Source organism: Trichomycterus rosablanca, chromosome 13 (assembly GCF_030014385.1).
Source record: "Trichomycterus rosablanca isolate fTriRos1 chromosome 13, fTriRos1.hap1, whole genome shotgun sequence".
Classification (NCBI taxonomy): Eukaryota; Metazoa; Chordata; class Actinopteri; order Siluriformes; family Trichomycteridae; genus Trichomycterus; species Trichomycterus rosablanca.
Window position 1 is genome coordinate 17,821,469 of NC_086000.1, and position 27,968 is coordinate 17,849,436.

The 27,968-nt window shown below is 37.7% G+C and overlaps 1 protein-coding gene across 1 annotated transcript in view; it reads right to left on the reverse strand.

Annotated features, from left to right (window-relative positions):
- slc35f4 (solute carrier family 35 member F4) overlaps positions 1-25,662 on the reverse strand; it is a 38,361-nt gene extending 12,699 nt beyond the window's left edge. The window contains exon 1 of the mRNA XM_063007451.1: positions 25,452-25,662. Within this exon, the coding sequence (XP_062863521.1) occupies positions 25,452-25,662 (211 nt within the window). The remainder of the gene's footprint in view (positions 1-25,451) is intronic.
- Positions 25,663-27,968: the final 2,306 nt, after the last annotated feature.

Consider the following 27,968-nt stretch of genomic DNA (forward strand, 5'->3'; position numbering starts at 1 on the left):
ACATTATTTTTTATGATTGTGTTCCCCGCATTTATATTAATGTGTCACTGGGGAAGTGAGTCTGTGGTTCAGTTTGTTCCAACAGAAATGAGACCGAGCTGAACTTCCTGTCTTTTAAGTGCTAAACAAATTGATGTACTGGCACTGAGACATTTTGAACTATTTAGAATAAAGCTAAAGGTTAGCAAACATGCACTCCATTTATTGTCAAATTGTCAAATTTTCTTCATACAGCCAACCTTCAAAAGTTCTTTTAAGCATCACTGCTGCTGAATAGAATCTAAATTGCAAAAGGTATCAGCTATAGCTTATTACAAAACCATTTTCACTTAACCTGAATAGCTCCCAGGGGGGTTGCTTTTGAAAATTTCAGGATTTACAAGCAATATTTGTCCATTTGCGCATGAAGCAGCAGAGATTCTGAGGTGATGACAGACTGAACCATGAGGAAGAGAGCCAGTAGCTCAGAGCCAAGATCCATTATGCATTAGAACCACAGTGATCAATTTACACCAGGCCAGGGATAAAAGATAGACCATGATTGCTAACTTGCAGTATAGTGCTGGTCAGCATAAACACACCCACTACACTATAAGCCCGGACTTTATATCTAATCAAACATTTTTAGTACAACATACATAAATTATTTAAGTTTGTTTGCTCTACTATAAAATGCAGAGTACATTATACTCATTTGAGTACACATTTAAATGTGCTAAAAGATTTAAGTTTACTAAACAAAAAAAAAAACTTTTCTATCAGATTAACTTAAAGTTAAGGTAATTAAACAGAAAAACGCCCACCATTTACGTGTAAGTCCGCCTTTTTTCAGCTTGCTGTTGGTGAATCAGGCAAAAATGATTTTCTTGTGTTCGGGTAGCCATTTGTTTTAACTTTTGTAACCTAATGTTGCAAATTACTTTTACTTTTCATTTAAGGCTTTTTGCAAAAGTAAACTTGTCTTTCTCAAATGTCTTTTGTGAAGTGGAACCTTTGTTAAATTAAGTGGACGAACATTTTCTTCCTCATTATGCTATTTTTTAGTAGCATGTACACCAGTCTGATGGGGATTTTTCATCTTCCGTCTAATTTTGGTAAGTGTTGTACTTTACTTAACAATTTTGTTTAAAAGAAATTATCTTAATGTTGATACTAAATAAATAACAAATAAATAAAAAACAGTGCTGTTTTATTTGCAGTATTTAGGCTACGTGCTAGCATGCTAGCCTTCATACGAAGCAAAGAGTGTGCTGGCCTGCTTTATTTCAATCCTTAAATGAATGGTATTAATGTGGATATTAATACTTCTGTTTCTTGTTTCTTTGTTTTGTTTTAGAAAGCTGCCAGCCAAACGTTCATGGTTACTGTGAAGAGCTGTTTGTGTTTCATCAGAACTTTATATACAGCTTGTAGAGTTTTTAAGATGTTTTCTTGACATGTTGTATTTTAAGTAAATACTTCTGAAGTGAAATAAAGAAAAATAATTTTATAATTTTGTCTGTTTTTCTATAAACATTTGTAATTCATATTTAAAATCTAATTAACATGAAAACTAAGAAAAAAACAATATTTTTTTCCATTGAGCTCAAGATAATAAGTAGAATTATTGGGAAAAGCAGTTGGTATAACAAAAAAAAGAAAGTTTAATCAACTTGCCTTTTAGGTGTAATAACTTAATGTTTTAAGTTATGCTAACTCAAGTTTTCATTATACATTACTTAACTTTTTAAGGCAACTGGTTTCCTCAAATTTTTTAAGTGGATTGAACTTATCCGGGCTTACAGTGTATTGGTGGCTTTTTGCTTTTTAATAAACACTAGATACTAACAAGAAGCCAGATTAAAAGCCTGATATTTTTTTATTAATTCAGGATTTGTTTTTTTCTTTTTATCTGTGTTAATTTATAAAAATAATAATTTCATCTGTCTATAGATTTTTATCCCAAAAAGTCTGGCGATCACCCAGGGACATCAGACGTTTTTTTTTTTTTTTTTTTTTTAGCAGCACTTTCCCCTTTCCTACCCTCCCATTGCTGCCCAGTCTCTCTTATAGTCATGAACACTAATTTTAGCTGAGGGTAGACATGTCAAGAGTTCTTTTGATATTTTTCTGGCACTAAGCTCTTAACAAAGCCTGAGCAGGTTGGCCACTCCTTAGTATATTAACCACTATTCCAAGTTTCTCAGTTTGGAGATATTGGCTCTCACTGTGGTTTAGCCTTAAATATGGCTTTGTAATGTTTTATAGATATTATACTTTTTTCAGCTATTTTTAAATTATATTAGCTAATAACTTAGACATTGACTGTTTTAAATAAGCTACACTGGCTTACCAGTTAAATGTGACTGGTACATTAAGAAAATCAATAGAACAGTGACTTTTACCATTTTAAACGTAATATGGGTCGTCATGTTTTACTCCCTTTTGTAATAATGTTTAAAAAGAATCGGAAATCATTACACTTGACAAAAAGATTACAACAGCAGCAGAGATTGGAATGAGGTCAGTTACTTCCATATTCTAAGTGCTTGTCTGCACATCTCTGTTCTTTTTTGTTTTTAACAAAGGAGTAGGTTTCAACATCTTTTATACTAAAATTATATTTAAGAATGTTTTTTACCCATCAATATATTATAACATGTATAGATACTAGTTCACATCATTATGTGTGTAAATTTAAAGTAGAGATATGCATTTACAATTTATTAAATGTCAAAACCAAAAATAGTTAACAACTTGTTTTCTTCCAACCTATAAAACCACAATTTCTAGACATGTGATTAACCCCTGGATGTTGCTTTTGTTTAGTTTCACACATATAAAACCTGGCTTTTAAGAAAAACAGATTTGGATTTATGTAAAGTTTTATAGGCAAAATAAATCACATTTACTAACAATTTTTGAATTTTACAAGAATTTTACATTTCTGTAAAAGCTGCAGTGATGTTATGCTCTAATTAATAACAATAATACAGGAAGTTTAAAAAGCCCCTCAAAAAAAATGACATGATAAGCACACTCCCAAGTCAACCAAGGATTGGTTAAGGAATCTGTTCTGGAATATCTTTCCAAAATCTTTGGTGAGATTCAAAGTTGTAGCACAAAAGCTATCAAGCCTCACTGAGCTGGAAGCTTTTGCACTAAAAAAAATTGCTTTTTGAATGTTATTAAGGCAAAAGTATGTTTCAGCAAGTACTGAGACTGGAGGTTAAAGGTAAAAGTAAATGACATTGGCCACACAGTCATGTAATTTGTTAGAAATAACTGCTGGCCTTGATGATCTAGTCCTGCAAGTATGCCTTTAATTGCTAGAAGAAAGCTAGAAGAAGAAAAAAAAGAAAAACAGGTAAGAGGTGTTACCAGCACAACTTGCAAATACAAACTGTTATTGTAATAATATTCAAAGGTAAAATGTTAAAAAGAAAAGTGTCAGGTACAAGTGTGTTGGCATCCTTACTTACACCAAAGCTATAAATTAACCAATCCACAGATAAATAAAATACTTTACGACTACAGGTAGGTAGTGTTTGAAATGAAAACCAAGGTCAAAAATCCCATTAACTAAATCTAGCCTTTTATAGAGCACAAATGATTTGGAAGGATGATTATGCTGAATGGGGTAACTATTGAACCAATTATAATAGCTCAAAAATCAATGGACTTCCAGTCCATCAGGACATTGCAGTACAAAAGTTTAGTATTCCATTTGAGAACTTTTATACGTCCTGCTTTGTGTTAAAGCTTTCTAAATTTCTCCAGTTTTGGGACCTAATTATGTATGTATCTTGCTGGTTAAATAAAACACAGAAATAAATTCACTTTATCATCTTCCTTTAGTAACCATGAACACCTCTAACTAATATTGAACTTATATTCGTCAAAATATATAATCTATTTATTAGTAATCAACATTACATCAAACTCATCAAATAAAAAGTTTCAAATAAATGAGGTGGGTAAAGTAAAAATATAAAGAAATGTGACTCAGGTAAAAGTATCTTTATTTTAGAGTATCATTTATTAAGCCTAAATAAAAGAATATAATCCAGAAGCTGCTCTAATCTGGAAACAAATAGTTTATGTCTTAACTTAAAATCCCACGTCACATCAAAAAATGCTTGTGCATACAACTTATGAATTGAATCTAAGAATTTATGTGCATATTTAACAAGATAACTGCAACACAATCATCCAGCCATCACTTCAAACCAAAGTAAAGGTGTTTCTGGAACTCTGATGATTCTACCCAGGAGTTGCCAGTCTGCTAAAACTACTCTAAAACCCAGTGATAACTCATCCATAAAGCCATTTAAAACATTCTTTTTTCCCAGAAAGAACTAAATCTAAGGCCAATGTCAGCGTCCCCACTACATAAAAAAAAAAACAGCCAAAAATAGATCCCCCAGGTACCAAAATGTGTATTATGGGTCTCTATTAAGAGATCTCTTATAGCACAACAGTCTATTAAAATGAAATTTAATATAATACAAGACACTCTAACCTATTTTAGAATGCAGTCATGAGTTAATGTGTATTTTACGTTTGTGGTTGGTGTCTTGTTAAAACATTCAGATTAAGTTTCTTGGCTGATAAGATTACATTTTGCTCTCATGTGTCTCTGGACAATGATCCATCAAGTTTGATGATGCTTTCACCACCAGATCAAATCTGCTCTCACCACCAGATTTACCCCCTTATTAAAATCAGGTGTTTCACACTCAATACTAACAGGCTTGGGGAAGTGCACAAAGCAGGTTCCATAAAGACTGGTTTGTTGAGTTCATCCCCCACTGTACCTTCGGGATTAATTGAAACATTGTACCCATTCCATCAAAAGAGAATGTTAATGGTTAAATCAGACACTGCAAGCTGGCCCTTTTTTAGTTCAACCAAAATCAAACAAACACCCACAGACATACTTAGAAATATTGTAGAAAACCAGAAAACCTTACCAGAAGAGTGGAGGCCATTGTAGTTGCAAAAGATGTATAACTAAATATCACTGTCCATGGTTTAGAAATAGGATGTCATGCTCATGGTCAGATATGCACAAGTACTTTATAAGACAGGTCAATGATGTGCTGATCTGAATACTTAACTGTTTAATACTGTTATAGTATTTTTGCAAACTATCTGTACTCTGCTGTATGTTTAACACTTAGTTGTCAGTTGTCACTAATATACCAGTAGTACCAGTACTATTACTTCATGTTGGCACTGAACAAATCTACTTAAAACAGTCCTAAAATAAGTCTGGAAGCAACATGATTAGCTCTGTATGAACTAAATCTCAGTCTATAGGTTTATATTAACTTTTCTCCAACACAGTGATAACACACAATGCTCATGCTCACAACATACAGGAACATTTCTCATGTTTTAATACATCTCTTTCACTTTTTTCATGCTTTTTCATTTAAGTACTACACTCTTTACCTTCAGAGATGGGACAGGTGAGGACCTGTGTGCTGTACGAGCTGAGAGGAGCCACTCTAGCGGAATGTTTCTTCATCCTCCTGTCCGTTCCTGTTTTGAAAGCACGCTTGGCTGTGTGTTTGAGCTACATGGCTAAATTTCTCTGACAGATTTTCTTCATGCCTACGCATACCTCTGCTTTGACTATCAATCTTCCTTCACTAGTTTTTCATTTCCCCTGCTGTGCTTTCTCCTCCACCAACTCTCAACTGACTTTCACCTCTCAAGAGCTCTCTTTATCTGTCCACATAAATAACCATATCATCATGATGGGATGCTCCTGGCATCACACTTGCACTGTCATTCTGTTATCCTGTGTCTCCTAGGGAGACTGGGCTTCAAGTGAATGAGGTAGAGTGTAATCATTCTCTTCATCTCCCTCCCTTTCCCTTCCTTTCTCTCTCGTGCTTTGGCTTTCTCCGCCTTCCTGGATGCTCAGTAGATCCTCTGCTTTGTTTGGAAGGTAACTAGGCAGCTCAGGCTAATTATGCTGGGTTAGCCTCTTTTCCCTTCTGCCTCCACTAAGTGCACGTTTCACTCTCACCTGCTGCTCACTGCCTGTATTCCAAATCAGGCAAAAAACAGCACAGGTAATCTAAGGTGATCTAAAAGCATGCTTTGTATATTTATTTTTGTCCCAATCAAGCTTTTCCTTCCTTTAGAGGCACTTGTCCTTTCTCAAAAGCTCTTCAGCATCAAGTCTGATCAAGGCTTCATGCTAAAGCCATGACATTGGTGCCAAAGCACTGCTATGTTCACAATATGCACAGGTTTAGAAATTCTCTTGGAATGCTGTACTTTTAAAGTACTATGATGCTCATATTTTATTTAGATCAGGCAAGGCCATCCATGTTGCTTTAAAGTGTCAACAGTGCTTAATATTTAAACTACTGCTGTAACACTTTTTAAAGATTGTAAGTAAAAGCTGTGTTTTGCAATCTTGCATTGTCTGCATTAAAAAATAAAAAACACACACACACACACAGATTTGCTTTGATATTTATACATTAAAAACAACTTACAAGTCCCTGGTCTTGCCATTTGACTACTAAAGCACTAAACTACCACAAGACTCAGTATGTTTACATTTACATTTTCTGCATTTAGCAGACACTTTTATCCAAAGCGACTTACAGTACTGTGATGGCATACTGTCTAAACAATTGAGGGTTAAGGGCTTTGCTCAAGGGCCCAACAGTGACAACCTGGAAAAATGCAAGCTGCTTAGGAATGTTCCAAAGTCATTTTGTTCTGTTTTTAATTAAATTCCGATGCCTTAGATATGCCCAACTGCAATCAAGCATTGCAAACAGTGTACCAGTGTAATAATTATGTGTTTTAAGAGTTTGTCCTCCGCTCATATGGACAATCCATGTTGTCAGTCAACATCACAGTCTACAATATAAAATGTATCATTAGATTCAAGCAAAAATAACTCAGCAGATCTGATCTATTATAAGGGCAGTGTTAGCTAGGTTGTTAAGGCATGGACTAGTGATCAGAGGGTCACCACTGCCAAGTTCATTGTAAATGCAATACCTATTCTGTGTTTCAGACTAACTGGTAGTAGATTGAAACCACCCTTAAAACAATAAAAGGAAGTAATGAGCCTAGGGGTAGATGAGTTCACACAGTGAGCAGCCCTGGTTTGACAGTTCACTGAGTATTTTCATACAGTGGAGATCAGTAAAGCCATTATTACACTGTGCTAGGCATGCTACATGCCCTGATATCATATGTATTTGTATAGTGCATCTCACAATGGCTTTTACAACTGCCTCAAAGCAACTTTACAATTCCCAGGACCAAAAACCCATATTAAGCAAATTGAGGGCAGCAGTGGCAAAGAAATACTCCCTAAATATTAAAAGGAAGAAACCTTAAGAGGAGCCATACAACAGGGACCCATCCTAGTAGAGTGGCATAGACAATAAAGTGGATAAATGAGAATGTAATTAAATAAACCCATACTACGTAAGTTAAAACATAAGTTAAAATAAACTTTATTATAGCAAAAGTTATAACAGACTTAAAGTAAAATAAAAATAACCGTTCAGTCTGTGGTAGAATAAAATCTAAAAGTCTAATGATATCTCCTTTTTAAAAACAAACATGCTCCACAGAAGCAATAAAAGCTTAAGTACACTAAAACAGCTTCATAATCCCTATTTTATATTTTCATTTCATTTTATGACTCAACACTGAGACAGACACTCATTATCCACTGTGCCAAAAGAAACTTTAATGCTTTTATGTTATCGTTTAGTGGAATAGAAAGTGCAGGCCTAAATATATTCTGTTCAATAAGGGCGCATTCATTAATTCATTGTCTGTTTTACCATCACTTTATCCTGGTCAGGGTCGTGGTGGATCTAATTCATTGCGCAAAATATATATTTTTATATAAATTAAAAGTATTGTTATTACTAAAATGTCAAGTTAGTGCCAGCAAATGAACAAATAAAGATAACCTTTACCAAAAAACCAACCAACAATAAACTTGTAGTAGTATAGTAGTGGGCTGGGCAAAAACTCAAAAATAGTTAGTGTATATTATAATATACATCATCATCTACTACATATAATTACATAGTAACATAATTAGTTTAAATTCATGACAACATCATAATTGCAAATAATTCAACTAATCCTGTAAAACCAATGTATAATTGTTGACTGTTACACAACCATGCAAAACAATTACTGTACCTTATGATGTTCAGCCAACACTACAATGGAAACTTCAACATACTTGCAACATTTGGCTCTGGTCATCCTGTCATGATACAATGGAAATAAACGGTACAGAAATAATTGCTTTACTCGGTTAGAAAGATTAAAACCGGAAAATAAATATAAATAAATAATAAGAGCTACTGGAGTGATTTAATCAAGAAAACATGATATTCCTGAGTGGACTAGTCAAAACTCTCAACCTCATCAAACATTTAAGATAAGAACTTAAAAGTGATGTACTCAGTGCTTAGTACCAATTTTAACTTGGTACAGCTTTTTAAAAGCTTACTAAGCTCATGAGAATCAGGTAAAAAACAAACAAGGGCATGTTTGAATGCCATTATGTTGCCCAAAATATACATTGTGTCTACTTAAAGATATTCAATCACTGTCTTGCATGTTGTCCCTGTGTCCACAAGGGTTTTTCTCTTGGTACTCCGGTTTCCTCCCGCCCCCCAAAAACATGCACAAAAAGGACTGGCTACTCTAGATGGTCCTTACAGGAATATGTGCAGAGTTTGTTCCTTTTTTATACCCAGTCACTCAGGGTGGTGCTAGACCCATCATAACACTAACCAGAATGATGAAAGAATGAATGATGCATACCTTTTTTGGTCTTTAATGAGAAAAGGGTGTCTGACTTCAAATAAAAGTTCCTTGTTAAATTTATAGGTGTTATAACAATCATTTATGTGACAATGGGTTTGGATGATTTTTGCAAGTCATCTCAGGTGCATTACTAATTGTAAGTACCACTTCTGGAATCTGGTGCAAATTTTTAAGTCACCTGAGACAAAATATTCATTGTACATTTATGTACATCTATCATCATGTTGGGGCATTTAAAACTTTCTGATGGTAAAGGTGTCTAAACTATTGCCTTTGTGCACATGACATAAAAAATAAAACAAGCATTAAGCAACTGTGCATTATATTTTGCTAAAAAAATCTTTAGCAGAAAGAAGCTTCAGCAAAATTATTACATCTGCATGCAACTTTACTGCCCACACAGACCTACTGTTAGGTTCTAGACCATGTTTAAAATTGTGCACCCCCCTCAATAGCAACGGCCAGGCCCTTCCATCAACCCCTTTGTTATTTAGATCAGTGCCATGTTCCTCCACTATTGCCTGCACACCTTCCCTGCCTTTTGTTTATCTCCATTAGTCAATGCTCAAGTAGAAGAATGAGGAAAGATATGAAAGATGGAGCGAACACCCACACACTGAAGGTGTTATACACACTTCATATCCACTTACTGAACTTAAAACTCATAAAAGACCTCAAAGCATGGAGGCGATGACTGATTTGCATATTTAGGTACATATTTTCACCAGCATTACACACTTGAAAACTGTTTTTCCTCCGTCAAAGGTACTTTTATTTCAAAATAGACTCATACAATGATCTTACAATATGAGTTCTACCACAGCATTTTACGGCAGCTGTTAAAAATTTCTTGCAAAACCTTTTTTAGCAATCTTATACTTATAACAAACTGGCATTTTTCTTTGGCATTTCTTTCTTTGTGAAACTGATATGAAAGTATAACTTTATCATCAACGTCCCTCAAGGAGGTAAATTTTTATATTTCTGTTGTACACCCCTTGGCCACAATATTTGGACTTTATTCTCCAAACAATTATACTTTAATATTAAATACTACAATAATTCTCGAAGTATTTTGATTTTATTCTCAAACATTTTAACAGCAGCCTTAAAATGCTGTTATAGTGTCCTCTCCTAGAGAACTGCAAAGGTTAGGAAAAACAATGAAGACAATAGTTCAGCCTTAGAAATCCAACCAGCATCCAAACAGCACAGAGAGGGTTAACACCTATACATAATAGCTTATTTCTTTAGCAAAATGCAAATCATCCTTATAAATAATCACCTTATCACACAAGTGCCTTTACAGTACTCTGCAACTGTTGTTTCATTGTTTGTTTATTAGGATTTTAACGTCATGTTTTACACTTTGGTTACATTCATGACAGAAACGGTAGTTATTCATTACACACGATTCATCAGTTTACAAGTTTAATGTCAAATGCAGTCATGGACAATTTAGTGTCTCCAATTAACCTCATTTGCATGTCTTTGGACTGTGGGAGGAAACCGGAGCTCCCGGAGGAAACCCACGCAGACACGGGGAGAACATCCAAACTCCACACAGAAAGGACCCGGACCGCTCCACCTGGGGATCGAACCCAGGACCTACTTGCTGTGAGGAGACAGTGCTACCCACTGAGCCCCTGTGCCGCCCCTACTGTCGTTTGATTCATTCTTATGTTTGTTCACTGAACATAATAACAACCATAACTACCAGTCCAGGTGTGGCTTCACTATACTCAAACTTGCAAAACCATTGTTATTAACAATACTATACTACACCAGTGTCTGCACAGAACTTGGGCAGAACTTGTCATAAGGTTGAAGATAAAGTCCATTCATTAAGAAAAAATATGTAATTGATGAATTTGACTGTTTATTGAAATTGTTCTTTCAAGGACGCTGACAATTTAAAGCTGGACCAATGTTCTTTCCACCAACAGCAAAGAGCAACACAAGGGCTTCTTTAATCTAACCCTTCTTATTCCAGCACAAATTGATTTTTCTTTAAATGTTGATTGTCAGATTAGGAGTGGAATATAAATGAAGTGGAAAATGAGGATGGTGACACCATGTGGCATGGCATTGTAGTACATCTCTTCTATAGCTGTATGGCTAGATGCAGTTTTAAATTGCTTTAAAATAATGAAAATAATCAACCGTAGAGCTGTTACCATGCTCATGATTAAAAAGAAAACACTTAAAATGTATTATTATAAAGAGTGTGTAACACCATCCCCCTTTTTAAAAATGGGTTTAAAGAAATAAAGGGTTAAAAGGCATTGATATGGCTAAACTTAACAAAGACAATACAATAGTTTGACCTTGGCTATATTCTTGTGTTCATCACTGTTTGTAAGGAGTGATGCATGTTTTTCTTATGTGTTTTTTTTCTAGGTACTCTAAATTCTTGTCACCTCCTAAAATGTGACAGTATGTGGACAGACTTTAATAGGTAGGCAATGCCCTGTGATTGATGCACAGTCCAGGGTCTATTTCTGCCTCAAGCTCTGGGCCCACCACAAATTCTGATTAAATAATCACCAATGACAATATGCCACTTAGATAGTTTGGGGGTGGACTGTACACTTTTTATACTATTATCTTCTAACTCACACCAAGTCAAATGTTTAATTTTATGATAAGAAAAAAATCTTTAGTCATTTTACTTTTAAATATGCCCATATAAATAGGGTTGGTTTGATTGTAGAGGTTTTATTTAATGAACTAGAAGCTGCTGGAACATATGTGGCGCTGTCCAAAATGTGCCAAAACAGGTGCACAAAAGCTCAGTGAAGTCTGCTGCCTATCATGTGGACCAAGGAAAATCAGGACTTACTTTCAACACAGTAGGTTCTAAGCCTATTACCATCTAAAGCTTACTTGATTGGTAGCATCACCCAGTGAAAAGGTCGTACAAGTTGCTCCTTGTTTTTAAATTCATGAATGTACAGTATATAATGCAAAAAAGTAGGGCGGCACGGTGGCTAAGTGACACTGTCACCTCACAGTGAGAAGGTCCTGGGTTCGATCCCCGGGTGGGGCGGTCCGGGTCCTTTCTGTGCGGAGTTTGCATGTTCTCCCCATGTCTGCGTGGGTTTCCTCCAGGTGCTCCGGTTTCCTCCCACAGTCCAAAGACATGCCGCTAGGCTAATTGGAGACACTAAATTGTCCCATAGTTACCTAGCCACTGGGATGCACAGACCAGTGCATTGTAGTGCCGGTCCCAAGCCCGGATAAATAGGGAGGGTTGTGTCAGGATGGGCATCCGGCGTAAAACTGTGCCAAATCCCACCGGCGACCCCTAACGGGAAGAAGCCGGAAATGCCGACCCCGTAACTGAAAAGCGGGACAAAGGCTGAGGTACAAAGCAAAAAAGTAAGTGGTACTTGCTTGAATAATAATTATGAATAATTTTGTGATGCTTAATGCAACATGAATTTGCAGATTTTTGTAATGGAAGGAGTGTATAGTGCACAGTCACACTGAGACTCTGCACTACCTTGCCACCATAAGAAACTCCTACACTATTGGGTCACTTAGTAGTTGTACAGTTAAAGCCTATGGATTATATTTTAATTGTAGTGTCCTAATCCTCCTTTTCTCATCAACATTGGTAAGTTTCTGACCACAGCCTCCTGTTGAATGGATTAATGGTTGTCAGACTATCGATCTCAAATCAACACTGAGGTATTTAATATAGCTGGGACCGATACACTTGTACCAGTGAAAAAAAAAAACCTTTATAAATATCAGTTCTTTCACAAGTTTATTATCAGTTTTCTAAAAATAGTACAAAATCTACTGGGTCAGGCATAGACTCACAGCAACATAAATTATTGATTTAGTTGTGTAGAATGCTCTTCATGTTATTTCTACATCTGCTATGACCTCCACATTTCTTGTGAGTGATCATGATTTTCTTTGTGCAGTAAAAATAGTTAGCTTCACCATGGCATAGAAGCTGCTTGAATATGGGTAACGTTGTCCACAATCAATAGCCAACGCCCTGCAATGGATTAACGCCCTGCCCAGGGTATTCCTGCCTTGTACCCAGTGTTTACTGGTGTAACCAGACGCAATAGTGACCAAAATAAAGCGGTTGAAAACAATGAAATGAAAACATGTCTGACTCCTAATGACTATCATGGCATACGTACATGTACTAAGGTAATACTGTAGAAGATCTCTGTTGAATGATTAATGTCTGTGGCTGGATGTTGCTGAGGGAGTAATCAGTGTAAGTAGATGTGTGGTCATGACACCATAATTCACAACAATTTACCGTCCTTATTTTAGTCTCGCAGTTTTGTTAAATGTCCAGATGAGGGCAGTATGGAAATATTGAATCAGCTCCTTCAAAAGCACAGTAGTTTTAAAGCGGTTCAACTGTTGTATTTAAGTCTTTCCACTTTTTCCAAATGCAAGTAAAATAGCACTATTTAAACTGTTCACATACACCGATCAGCCATAACATTAAAACCACCTCCTTGTTTCTACACACATTGTCCTTTTTATCAGCTCCACTTATTTAGTTCTACAATTACTGACTGTAGTCCATCTGTTTCTCTGCATGCTTTGTTAGCTTCCTTTCATGCTGTTCTTTAATGGTCAGGACTCTCCCAGACCATTACAGAGCAGGTATTATTTGGGTGGTGGATCATTCTCAGCACTGCAGTGACACTGACATGGTGGTGTGTTAGTGTGTGTTGTGCTGGTATGAGTGGATAAGACACAGCAGTGCTGATGGAGTTTTTAAACACCTCACTGTCACTGCTGAACTAAGAATAGTCCACCAACCAAAAATATCCAGCCAACAGCGCCCCGTGGGCAGCATCCTGTGACCACTGATGAAGGTCTAGAGGATGACCAACTCAAACAGCAGCAATAGATGAGCGATCGTCTCTGACTTTACATCTACACCAAGATAGGAGTGTCTAATAAAGTGGACAGTGAGTGGACACAGTATTTAAAAACTCTATCAGTGCTGCTGTGTCTGATCCACTCATACCAGCACAACACACACTAACACACAACCACCATGTCATTGTCACCGCAGTGCTGAGAATGATGCCCAAATAATACCTGCTCTGTAGTGGTCCTGACCATTAAAGAACAGGGTGAAATCAGGCTAAAAAGGTATGTAGAGAAACAGATGGACTACAGTCAGCAATTGTAGAACTACAAAGTGCTCCTATATGGTAAGTGGATCTAATAAAATAGACAGTGAGTGTAGAAACAAGGAGGTGGTTTTAATTTTATGGCTGATCAGTGTATATACTGACAGGGTTGAGTAATAACAGAATACATTCACTTAATTACAAGTCGCTCTATCCTTGTTGAAGCCAAGTTTTTACAAAGTATGACTTATTCATGGGCAATATAACACAACCAATACACCTGCATACACCTGTTTTTTAGAGGTAAAAGCAAGCTTTAGTACTCAAAGGTAACCAGCGAAGACAGAAGGAAAACATGCAAAACTCTTTGCAGTCACTGAATCCAAGTCCCCAGGACCAAGGAGCTGGCTAGTACTGTATAAGATTTACCAGCTGTGTATCTTTTTGTGTGGAGAAAGTCACAAAATGTACATGTTAATTATACATGTTGCTTTGTGGCACCCACTTCACCAGCTGCTTCAATGTGCCAACCCCTAACGAAATAAGTATTCACAATTATAGTATTAATAATAATAGTATTTTATTTAATTCAGGATAAAACTTAAAGTTATTTATTTATTAGCATTTTAACGTCATGTTTTACACACTTGGGTTACATTCATGACAAAAACAGTGCTTACTGGTTACACAAGATTAATCAGTTCACAAGTTTAATGTCAAACACAGTTATGGACAATTTTGTATCTCCAATTTATCTCTGTTGCATGTCTTTGGACTGTGGGAGGAAACCGGAGCTCCCAGAGGAAACCCATGCAAACACAGGGAGAACATGCAAACTCCACATAGAAAGGACCCGGACCGACCCATTTGGGGATCGAACCCAGGACCTTCTTGCTGTGAGGAGACAGTGCTACCACTGAGCCACTGTGCTGCCCCTAAAAGATAAGTATTCAGAATTCAGGTGCAAGACAGAATACTAATCAATCAGAAGGGAACAGTCAGAGCCCTCCGAGACTTCAGAGAGGGCCACAGATATTATAAAATAATAGAATACACTTAATAGTATAGTATTAACTGGTCTGTTCTAATTGTATTTTATCCACTTAATTTGAGAACACACATTTAAACAAATACAAATCTAGACAAATAAGCCTTCATATCTGCCTATTCAATCTGTGCTGAAATGAAAGGGGGGGATTAAAGAAGTCCCTTTGTCACCCTTTCTCAGTAGGCTTGGCTATAGTTTTTCGACGAAAGACCAATTTCACATGACAGTGAAATTGACCAATCACATCTAAATGTGCAGGCTTTCTCATTGCAAACTTTTTGGCAACATCTACACCGCTGCACAGACGTGTGTAATATAGAACTGTTAACAGTGATGGTTTCTGCAGAGATGTTCAGCACACAAAGTGTATCACAAGTTTGAGTAGAGTAAAGTAAAACATAGCCCGACAGTTATGTTCTTATATTCAGTATATAAATATAAGCAAAGACAGTTACTTAAACTGTCCATTATGTTTATGTAGGAGTATAAAAGAACAGAGTGAAACAGTGTGCACAGTGTACTGCAGCTTGTGTGATAAAGAAATGAGAAATGAGCTATTATGTTTAGGTGATAACCCTCTCTTTGCTGGTTGCTAACGGTCCTGTGAAGGTTAAAGTCACAGTTTGCTACTGTAATCAATTGTCTTCACACACTCAATCATTCACCTAGGGGCAATTTAGAGGATCCAATCGCCTTCTGCAGGGTTTAGTAAGCAGGAGGAAGCTGAAGTACCAAGAGAAAATCCATACAGGCTACTTCTTAATGTCTATTCAAGAAATTGACATGCATGTATTGTTCCATGCATATTTCTACTAAGACACTGTGTCAATATTCATCTGTTTTGTGGACATAGTGGTATTGTTCCTCTGACACAGTTGTGTGAGTGCTGCACAACTCCAGGATTCTGGGCACCTGAGCGTGAACATTTCGTCCACTCACTGTCTGTGCGGCATGCAATCTCCTTGTTTATGAGGGTTTCCCAATATATTCCAGTTTCATTTCATATTTAAGTGTGTTATATTCCAAGATAAGGCACCCAGGTGGAGTTCAGGGTTCAAATCTCAGAGGTGCATGTGTCTACACAAACATGATTGAAGGGAGGCATCAAAGCCCTGCAATGGATTGGTGCCCTGTCTAGGGTTTTTCTATCTTGTGTCCAGTGTTTCAATATAACCGGTCAAGCCATGACCTTCATGAAAATGAATTGACAATTTTCCAAGCTACAGAACACTGGCTGCTGCTGGCATCTGCAAAGACAGACAAGGGCAAAGACATAAATGATAACACACTACAGGGAAATGAATGCTGGGAAATGAAAACCTCCCTTGATGCCTAATTTTCATTCCACTTTATATGAATAATTTACATAGCATTCATTCATTTATTCATTGTCTGTTTTACCTCTGCTTTATCCTGGTCAGGATCAGAGAATTAATTGGCCGAAAGCTCTTGATGCATGCTCAATAATCCAGGTACACAAATCCACAAAGTTGAATTAGTTCATCTGGACACTAAGTAAGGTGTAGAGATACGTTTCGTCACTCATCCAAGTCACTTCTTCAGTCTGAGCTGATGTTGAATACCCCAACCTTACACAACTTTGTGTCCAAATGAACTGATTCAACTTTGTGGAATCGGGTGAAAGGCAGGAAACACTCAGGACAGTTCACCAGTCCTTTACAGGGCAAACACACACACACACCTAGAGTAATTTTTAGTAGCTCCAGTCAGCCTGTCTGCATGTCTCTGTACTTGTGGGTGGAAACTAGCGCACCTGGATGAAACCCACACAGACACAGAAAGAACATGCAAACTCCACACAGAGAGGAACCTGGGAATCAAACCCAGGCCGGGGAATAAAACCAAGGCCATTCTTGCTGTGAGGTGACATTGCTTCCCGCTGCACCACTGTGTTGCCCATTTATGTAACAAAATGACTATAAATGCTCTGTGGTTTTAGGATCAAGTATTTAAGTCAAGAGCATGCACTAAAGTCTTTCTATTCCCAGTCAGTCCAGGATAACAGTGCCTCTCTGGTTGTCCCATTAGTCGTGTGGGTAAAAATAGCTCGCGGGGAGAGAAGGTCTCAGGGAAACGTGGTGAGATACCAGTGTTGTATTGAGGCCTTTTCTATACTCAGAGCACTCGGCAAAATGCTCGAATCATTTCCACACTTTTCATCTAATCAGGTTAGAAGAAATAAAATCTTTTTAAACTCGCTTTTGTGTCGATTTCAGATGATTCTTCCTTTTAAACTCAGCAGTATGTGTAAAAGAAACTGATGGAAAATGAAAATGTGGTTTATTGTTAAATCACATCAGAGCAACAGCAGCACTATCTGGACTGATAAGCTTGTTAAAAAAACATGTAGTTGTTAGCAAGGGTGAGCAAGTATGAAACTTCAAGATACACTTTCACAATACAGTATGCAGTGGGGGCCAAATGTCTGAGCCCACTAGTAAACGTTTCTATTTTGTTTTTTTGTTTTTGTTCAAACTGAAACTTTTTCATGACAAATCATATCAGCAAAACTATTTGAAAAACAGTACTGAAAGGCAAGTAAATACATTTATAAAACTGACCAATTTCTTTATTAAAAAGATTCTGATTAGGCCGCTCAGGTGGCGCAGCGGTAAAATATGCTAGCACACCAGAGCTGGGATTTCCAATACATTGTATCGAATCTCAGCTTTGCCATCCGGCTGGGCTGAGAAGCTACATAAACAACGATTGGCTGTTGTTTAGTGTAGGATGAGCCGGACCAGGGTTTCTCATAACTGGTGCAATTATGATCTTTGCTGGCTGATTGATAGTGCCTGCACAGATTCGAGGGATAATGTGTGGCTCTCCGTAAACAAAGCTGGAAAAAGTTGGAGAAAAACAATTGCCAGCTGTGCCTGTTTTAATTTACATTTTTAACATAAATTTAAACCTGTAACTTCTGTAAATCCATATAAATATACACATTCATTCTCATGTTCTTTTTGCTTTATACATTTTCTACAGATGGATTTATGAATGTTACACACATTTCTTATAATGTCACACATTTATTGTGAGCACATGTAAATGAAATGTATGTGATTGTGTAAAGTCAGGCCACTCATATAAATGGTTATAGTTACACAAACCCTTAGTAAACAACACCATGTCTATTCCTTCATTTCCAATTATAACACTTCCAGCTTTCCACAGTAATGTAATGTGTATAACTGGCGAGTCAGACTTAAATAGCTATGACGAGTGGGTGTAATTTTAGAATAAAAAGCCCCAAAGACACTAAACTATGACCACTTAAATTAAGGTATGTCTATAATAATGAATTCAGTTCATTAAATAATGTAAAGAAAAAATGTCTGGTTGCAGTCAGAAAGTCATTTTCCACTTCAGCTTTCACCTTATAATACAAAATGAGTTCTAACAATATATGAGCTAAATGCAATTTCATTTCTCTAAAGAGCTGTCAGAGGGAACACATGTCCTAAATCAAAAAGCTCTGGTTGCACAGTTTCTGTCTGACCCTTGGCCTATCCGTTTGTCATTGTGTCAGTTTTAAATGTTTTAATTATGGTGCACTTGAGCATAGCACTAATGCCTTGCAGAAAAGTGGGGAACTGAATACAGACATGATGTAGCAGAAGCCAATATTTTAGTATTTTAGGGGAAAAAAATGATATTTAACAGTGCTGTAAAATGACATAGCACCACTGCCACTCACTATTGCACAAAAAGCAACCTGAGTAAAAATACAAGACATTTTGTTGTATTTTTACACATGGCCAAACAACTTGCACTGGCCAAAAATATTTGGACACCTGAACGAGCCTGGTGGGCATCCCACTTCAAAAAATAAATGGTATTAAAATAGATATAACAACAGCCACTCTTCTAAGACCTTGAAGTATATCTGTGAGGATCAAAAGAGCATTTGTACAGCTGGGCCCTCATAAAAGCCTTCATTGATGTTCCAGTTCATTCCAAAGCTGTACAGTGGGGCTGAGGTCAAGGCTCTGTGCAGGCAACTGGAGTTTCTTTAAACCAAGATTTTCTTCATGTCTTTATAGAGCCTGCTTTGTGCACAGGGGCACGGTCATGCTGGAACAGGAAAGGAACTTTCCTAAACTGTTGCTGCAAAGTTGGAAGCATATACTTTAGTCCTTCGTTGTTGTTTGTGTTGTAACTTATTTTCGTATTGACATATTTGAAATATTGGTTGAGGGCCAGCCACCACCATTTTCCAAGTGCTGCCCATAGAGTATCACTGTAAAGATTAGTAAAGTTCAAGGGGGGTAATTTATTTATTTATTAGGATTTTAGCGCCATGTTTTACACACTTTGGTTACATTTATGACAGGACAGGTAATTACTGGTTACACAAGATTCATCAGTTAAAGGCTTTAATGTCAAACACAGTCATGGACAATTTTGTATCTCCAATTCATCTCACTTGCATGTCTTTGAACTATGGGAGGAAACCCACGCAGACATGGGGTCAAGGGGCGTAATAACTGTGTCCAGTGGATTGACGTTACTGTGCCAACTTTTCCCAATTACTGGAAAGATTCTTGCTTACAAGCTGTCTCTGTTCTATTATACAATACGTACCAGTTTGGGAGGGTGTGGGCTAACATCTGCTTTGTTGGTGACAAATAAAACAAGCCACTGCCACTTTTCAAACTGCTGCCTATAAAATTTCAGATCAATGCATTTGGAAGAGGAATTAAACTGCCCTCATATATCATCTGATTACTAATGGCCTAAATAATGGGCAACTCATATTTATTTATTATTATAACAGAGCAAAACATTCTCTGTATTTTTATACATTTGGTGGCTCTAGATAATAGGGCAGTAATCTGGACCGATTCCATTTCATTTTATTTGAACTGAAAACTGATAGCATATACACCGATCAGCCATAACATTAAAACCACCTCCTTGTTTCTACACTCACTGTCCATTTTATCAGCTCCACTTACCATATAGAAGCACTTTGTAGTTCTACAATTACTGACTGTAGTCCATCTGTTTCTCTACATAAATTTTTAGCCTGATTTCACCCTGTTCTTCAATGTTCAGGACCCCCACAGAGCAGGTATTATTTAGGTGGCAAATCATTCTCAGCAGTGACAATGACATGGTGGTGGTGTGTTAGTGTGTGTTGTGCTGGTATGAGTGGATCAGACACAGCAGCGCTGCTGGAGTTTTTAAATACTGTGTCCACTCACTGTCCACTCTATTACACTTCTACCTAGTTGGTTCACCTTGTAAATGTAAAGTCAGAGACGATCGCTCATCTATTGCTGCTGTTTGAGATGGTCATCTTCTAGACCTTCATCAGTGGTCACAAGAAGCTGCCCACAGGGAGCTGTTGGCTGGATATTTTTGGTTGGTGGACTAATCTCAGTCCAGCAGTGACAGTGTGGTGTTTAAAAACTCCAGCAGCGCTGCTGTGTCTTATCCACTCATACCAGCACAACACACACTAACACACCACCACCATGTCAGTGTCACTGCAGTGCTGAGAATGATCCAACACCCAATTAATACCTACTCTGTAGAGGTCCTGGGAGAGTCCTGACCATTGAAGAACAGCATGAAAGGGGGCTAACAAAGCATGCAGAGAAACAGATGGACTACAGTCAGTAATTGTAGAACTACAAAGTGCTCCTATATGGTATGTGAAGCTGATAAAATGGACAGTGAGTGTAGAAACAAGGAGGTGGTTTTAATGTTATGGCTGATCAGTGTAGGTTAAGACCAGTAAAAAAGAAAAAAAGAAAACATGTTAGGGTCAGATCTGGCCCCCATTTGATAATCCCAGCTCTACCCTTCTCTCTGAGGTCTATTCTTTTTCATGATCCAAAAGACAAACGTTATCAATAGGAAACCTTCAGAACAAAAGAAGAATCAGTGGTGCAGACACTCATGGGTATAACATGGTACAATGAGCTTAAGGCAGTGTAGTATTAAACTTATATAACATCATCCAAAAACAATAAGCTGGGATCTTTGCTAGTTATTATATAGACATAACTTGCTTCCAATTGCACCTCACCATAATATGTACTGTTAACAAATGATAACATGACAGGCTCCTGTGCTAAATAACTAGTATCACAAAACTGATGCGGTTCCCCATTAGAACCAATATTTAAAGTGTAAGTTTTACAGAAATTATAAAATACACAGCGCCATGTATAACACTGGTCATCTTACTTACCCAACACCTATGTGAAGCAGCAGTTCATATGTTTTAAACTCACATTCTGGGTGTCTGAAGCCCTATTAAGATGACTCTGTAATGACGTGATAAGCTGAATCAGATGCACCAAATGAGACAGTATGCGGAACTCTGCAGTCCTGTGGCCCTTCAGGAGTGGTGACTGCCACCCCTGCCTCAATGCAGCAAATAGGATGAGTAAATACACAGCAAACTATACGGTGCAGCATTACTAAAAAACAAATCAGTAAAGCACTACAAAATGTACACAAGTTTGGATTCGGTAAATAGGAAAGATGAAGATGTGTCCAAGTACACAAGAGCCCAAGGTGCAAAATAAAACTGGACTGGTCTGGAGTGGGGGTCTATTGGATTAGTCTGTCAAATGATTATAATAGCAACCCTACAGATTATACTGCACACATTCCTCTGGGGGGCAACCCCATACACTTATATCCGTTACACCCATATCAGTTACAAGATCAGACATGGAATGTCTTATATGTCCAAGCTTAACCCTCACTTTTCATCAGGTTGTAAGATATTTTAATTATGGTGCACATTACCCAACTGTCTGTTCGCTACACATAGTGCTTGAGTTAACAGTGCAGCCTTAATAAACATACTATTTAAAAAAACCTACAGAGCACCCAACCAGAGGATAAACTGAACAGAATTCCATTGGCCCTGAGTAGACAGGCAACGTACCCATTAGAAACAGCAAAAAATACTGCAGACAAGTGCATTGTTTCTTTTTTTCTTCTCTTACCTGCTCCGGTATTTTTAGGAATCACTACGGTGGATCATTCTGGTCTGTAAACCTTGTGCCCTTCTTGACACAACCCTCCTTATTTTATTCGGGCTTCTGACCAACAGTGACAAGTGCACTTCATAATGGCTAGGCTGTCCGTGCTGAGACTAAAAATAAAATTCTGTTTTAGAAATAAAGAAATACATTTGCTGATAAATGAAGTACATTAATACACTAGTGCTAAAACGTGTAAGTGGGTTTTTTAGTGCAGTTCTTTCTAGTGGAGAAACTGATAGCAATGTAAAGCTTGCTTGACTGTCATTCATGTTTCTGAAGCTTCTAGCAGGTAGTTAGAAGGCCACACCAGAAAGATTTTATAGAACTTTATACATCATCAAATTACTAATCTAAGGTTCTGTAGGCATATCTTTGGCCCAGCTTTCTTCCCTATAAACCCACAGTAAAAGGAGCGTGTTCTAATAATTCAGTTGCATTCATGTCACTTACAAGTGAATGTTAGGTTTTAATATGTAAAAGCCCATTGTATTCACAGACACTTCTAAAATGGCCTCATATACATATTATCATAAATAAATAATATCTATAGGAATAGGTAAGTCAAACCGTAGTACATCAAATAAAATATGTAATGATTTAAATTTTTTTCATGAAATTTTGTCTTACTCATTTGTAAAAGGTTGAGAAAGGTACATGTTAACGGCATGCTTAGATTTTTGTACCAATTTCACACACTGGCTACTGGTGTGCATGTTTTGACCAGCTTTATTGACCAAGCAGCTTTATTAGCATTTGCCAAAGAACACCAGATTGACAGGTCTGCCACTGGAGCAGGTTCACACAGAGCATATATGACAGATGCGAAAGAGTTCACACAAACCTCCACCTGACAGCCAGTGGTACCCTGACTGCTGTTAGGTACTGTGATGAAATCCCTCAAAGCCTTTGTCAGACCTTTCACTGGGGCAGTGGGCCCTGGGTTCCTCCTGGTGCAGGACAATGCCCAGCCCCATGTGACTGGAGTGTGTAGGCAGTAGTGGATAACAAAGGCATTGATGCCATTGACTAGCCCTTACAATCACCAGACCTGACTTTAATAGAGAACGTCTGGGATGTTGAATCCAGACCTTAGTGGGTTGATCATTTTGGTTAACAATGATTGTTGTCATATTATTGGAACTCTTATAGCTTCTGAATACTACCAATCACACATTGTCCAGTAGTTTATTTTATTTTGCTGCTAGAGTTTAATACAAAACTGGTGACCAAACACACTAAGATGTGTTGTGATTAGTATTTGTGAAAAACACACCTGAACTCACTTAAACACACAATGCAACTCATAACCTTGACAGGAAAAGGAGGATCTTATTCCCCAAGCCCCAATAGTTTGGTGAATTTTTAATAATTTAAATATAGTGTACTGGTAAGGCACTAATGCAATGCAGCACAAAGCCTGAGTAACACAAAGGAGAGGGTGCAGCATTACTACCCAGTCAGTCCAGCATTATTAAACAAAACACACACAACATATTTTTATCCTCACAATACTCAGATAGAGGATTTAAATACATCAGATCTGAAGATTTGATTATAAATTCTGTAAAAAGTATCACAAAAATGTTTTAAAATAAAAATACTTGAATATATCGAGCCAGTCATGACCTTGGTTATAAAAGGGCTTGCAGTTGCCTTAACATTTTCCCTGCCTTTCAATACTTCTTTTTTATGGTTCACTAATACAATGGAAATAAACGTATACAAAGCACAACATACCATTCAACCCAAAATGCTGTGTATTGAGTTTAAGCCACATTGGTGGAGATCTGGTTTCATATTCAAATTTAATTCAATATTATTATTATGCGGCCAATAAAACATACAACACACTTCTAAGTGGTGTTTATGTGCATAGGCTTATCTGTTTCCTCCCACTGAAAGAGAAATGTACACTCATGTACTGTACTGATTTAGGACTCTCACAATTATCTTAAGGACCAAGTATGCAATTATTATGTTTTTTTTTTTGGCTTATTGGGTTTGTAACGAGTGATTGGTTAGGTTGCCAACGTCTTTCCTTTAGACATTCTCTTTGAAATGTCCCGTTACTGCCTGCAAAACTGCCACTTGCTGAATGGCTTTTCCTTCTGTAAACACTAAAGACTTTGCATAAAAAATCAAGATATCAGCAGTTTCTCTATATTCAAACCAGCTCATTTTTAGCAACAACCGTGCTCCAGTCAAAGCCAATTAGATAATTTTTTTTGCCATTCTGATGCAATGCTTGTATGTATATATTAATTATGCATTTTGTACTACATCTACCAGACAAAACCACTTAGTGGATATACATTTATTTACTTTAGCACAAACGGTTGTCCTTTGTCACACCCCCACCCTATCTATCAGTTTGATGAACCTCCATAGGTCATTCACTGACCTCATGTTATATGTCGCTCATTAATGGTCAATAAATGTCATACAAAAATGTGGATCCATGCTTCTGGTCACTGTATGTGGCAATTTTAGCATTCACTTTGTCTACGTTTCCTGCAGGAACTCCATCTATCTCCCAAACACATGCAGTGAAGTCAGTGAGTTAATGCGTAAGTATGCAGTGGCCTTGAGTGGACTGGCATCTCTTTCAGGGTGTAATTTTGCTATTCATTCACTGGTTCAGTGTGCTGCTGAATCCACCACTGCTCTATTTAGACAGGAGCTGATAGTAAAAAACGAATAAATATACAAATTGATGAGCATAAATTATATAGAAAGATATTAAAAATATGAAGAAAATAATATGTGGCATAATGTAAACAGGAAATTTGTTAATCCTACTATTCGTCAATGAACTAGAATCTTTGCGGTACTATACTGCAGGAGCAATGAAAGAGCAGCAGAAGAGGTCATTTATAGATGGAATGTTAATGCAGGCTTTAAAATATCTAGCTCTGTATGGACTCTGTCCACACACCTAGTCAGGCACTGGTATTTGTGTTTCTGCAAACATGCAGAAGGTGGAATGGTTACTGTAAATTGGTGTAAGTGCATGACTGATAAATTTGCGCCCTGTCCAGGGTGTTATCTTGCACCAAGTGTTTTTCAGGGACCCTGATCAGGACAAGGCAATGAGTAAAAATGAATAAATGAAAGAATCATCACTTGTGCATAGAGTGTCGAAAGTTTGGCAAGAAGTTATGCCTGTTATTCACCTCCAGTGCACACCAACGAGTGGCGCATTCTGGGTTACAAATAAGCCTTATTATAAACCCCCCATGTGCAAACAGCATCAGTGTAAGTCTAAATATAACAGTACATCCTACAGTTCTTCAGTGTACTGGATGTCATTCGTGCCACCGTGCCACCGTGCCAACGCGCAGAGGAACACCAGGCGTGAGAACGCCAGACTAATCAGTGGTGATTTGTTATTGAAACCCAGCCACGTTGGAGCAAAATCGTGTTACTTACTTCTGTGACTGGAATAGCCCGGGTAGTAGCCATAATAGCCCGTCATGCGTAAGATGCGGTCCTCGATGTCACGCACGCCGTTGGCAGCGACTCTCGGTGCGTGCCTGTAGCTGGGTGATGCTCTGCCAGGGAGCTGAAGGCTCCTCGAGCTTTTGGCCGATTCGGGTCGACAGCTTGCCTGATCCAACACATCAATCTCCGAGCAGCTCATTCTACCAAACCAGGCAAAAAAAAAAAGGCGGCTCGGCTTCTAAAGAACCATCGATACCCACGCGAGACCCGACGAAACAGGAGGCATCACCAACGGCGGAGAAGACGCATTCCCGTACTACTACACACTGCTGTCAGGAGAAGGGAGGGGGGGCATAAAGTTAGATCAAGCACTTTATCACACCGAACACCAGGGGGCGCAGGACACACCAAACCGCATTCCAATGTAGCACAATGTGTCAAAAATAGTACGCAACCGGGAAATGAGTAGCAGCCAGACTGCGCAGCGCAGCGCATCTCAAACATATCGTTCAAAACAGCATGGAGGAGTAGTACAGTCTCAGGCGAGCTATTATTACTTACATTCTTTCTTCTCTATCAGTTATCTCATATATGTATATGTATGGGTGTATAACTGAGCGGGAGCGGAGGGTAGGCGGTTAGGGTTGGCACCTATAAAAAATATAACGGGACTTACACCGTCATAGGAACATTATCAAAATGTTTTATTTAGGCTGTTTAACATTTATTATTTTTATTCTTTATAATAATAAATCAGAACCATATTTTAGGCAAAACAACATGCATAAAGAACATCATGTAAAAAATTTTCTCAATAGTGCAAACAACATTTGTACATAATACATCTTCACGCTGACATGCAGCCCCGGTTCTGTACTGAGTTGCGTAGGGAGGCAGTGAGAAAATCTGGGGGGCCCCCATAGCCCCCATAGTGGCGGCCCTGCTTGTGTTACTCTAGTTTCGCCCTAAGCCGGATTCAAACCTAGGGCAGAAAAATATGCGCAATGCGCTCTGCCCACTGCGCTGCTCAAACAGCGGAGTAACAAACAGGTGGTTATGCTGATATGCCTGCGCACACACGGCGTTACTAAGACTAAAAATTTATACTACTTAAAATAATAACCAAACGCTTTCTAATTCCCACAGTAGCAGCAGTTTCCTTCTGTTTTATACGTATCGGCCTGTCTCAGTCTAATCTGCAGCATTTCTCTCCCATTGATAAAAAAATACGGAACAATGCACGTCCCGTATCAGTTCAATACGGAACACGACGTTTAGTTTCCAAATAAGGAACGATTCTGTATTTTACGGGACGGTTGGCAACCCTAGTTCTAATGCACCTATTAAAATACATAAATGTATTTATTTATTAGGATTTTAACGTCATGTTTTACACACTGTTTACATTCATGACAAAAATGGTAGTTACTCATTCCACAAGATTCATCAGTTCACAAGTTTAATGTCAAACACAGTCATGGACAATTTTGTATCTTCAATTTACCTTACTTGCATGTCTTGTGCGAGGAAACCAGAGCTTACGGAGGAAACCCATGCAAACACAGGGAGAACATGCAAACTCCACACAGAAAGGACCTGGACCGCTCCACCTGGGGAGAAAATACCCACTGAGCCACTGTGCCGCCCTATTAAAATACATAAACAATGGTCTCTTCCCAAGGTCAGAAAAAAACCCAAACTGTAACCTTATACTTGAAGAAAATTTGCAAAACAACAAAAAGTTATTTTTTGGGTTATTCCCATTTGGCAAGAGATTACTTTTTTAATTAATTTAAAGAAACAGTCATAATTAAAATATAATGCATTCCAAACTGCACACTAACATACTTAAAAGTAGGCCTACATATAAGTGCACTACCAACTGTATAGTTACACACGATGAGGAACATTGGAATGAGGTTTGGACTGCAGCTAGGAAATCATGCAGGTGTGCTATGATAAACAATGTCAGCCTGTGTCAGCCTTGTATGGCTAAAAATAAACATAAAATGTACTCTAATATTAAAGTTATGTTTTGTGAGTGTAGAGAATCACATAAAATACAGAAAAATAAATGTAACGTAATAAATAAATAAATGCAGCATAAACTGTTTAGGTAAAGCAGTTGAAGCATTATATGAAGTCTCTACAGTCCACTAATTAGACGATACAGTTAAAGTAAATATTTAGAATGGACAGACACTGCTTTGTTAATGTTTTGCAATAAACTTCTGTAGCATTAAACTCGTAAGGGTTTTGAAAAGTCTGTGGGTGTAGCTGCACCTGTTTTCAGTGCAATTTGTAGTGCAGTTTTGCATTGACTTTTCCCCAGACAATGTTAGAGGTCATGGCTGACTTTGCAAAACTCCCCACTATAATGTACCTGAAAGTGTATCTCATTTTTATGAAATCGTTGTTTCTAAAACACTAAGTGCTTGAATGAGTGCCAGGTCAACCAAAGCTTGTTTAAGGAATTAGTTGCGGAATGTCCTAGAGTAGCCTTTC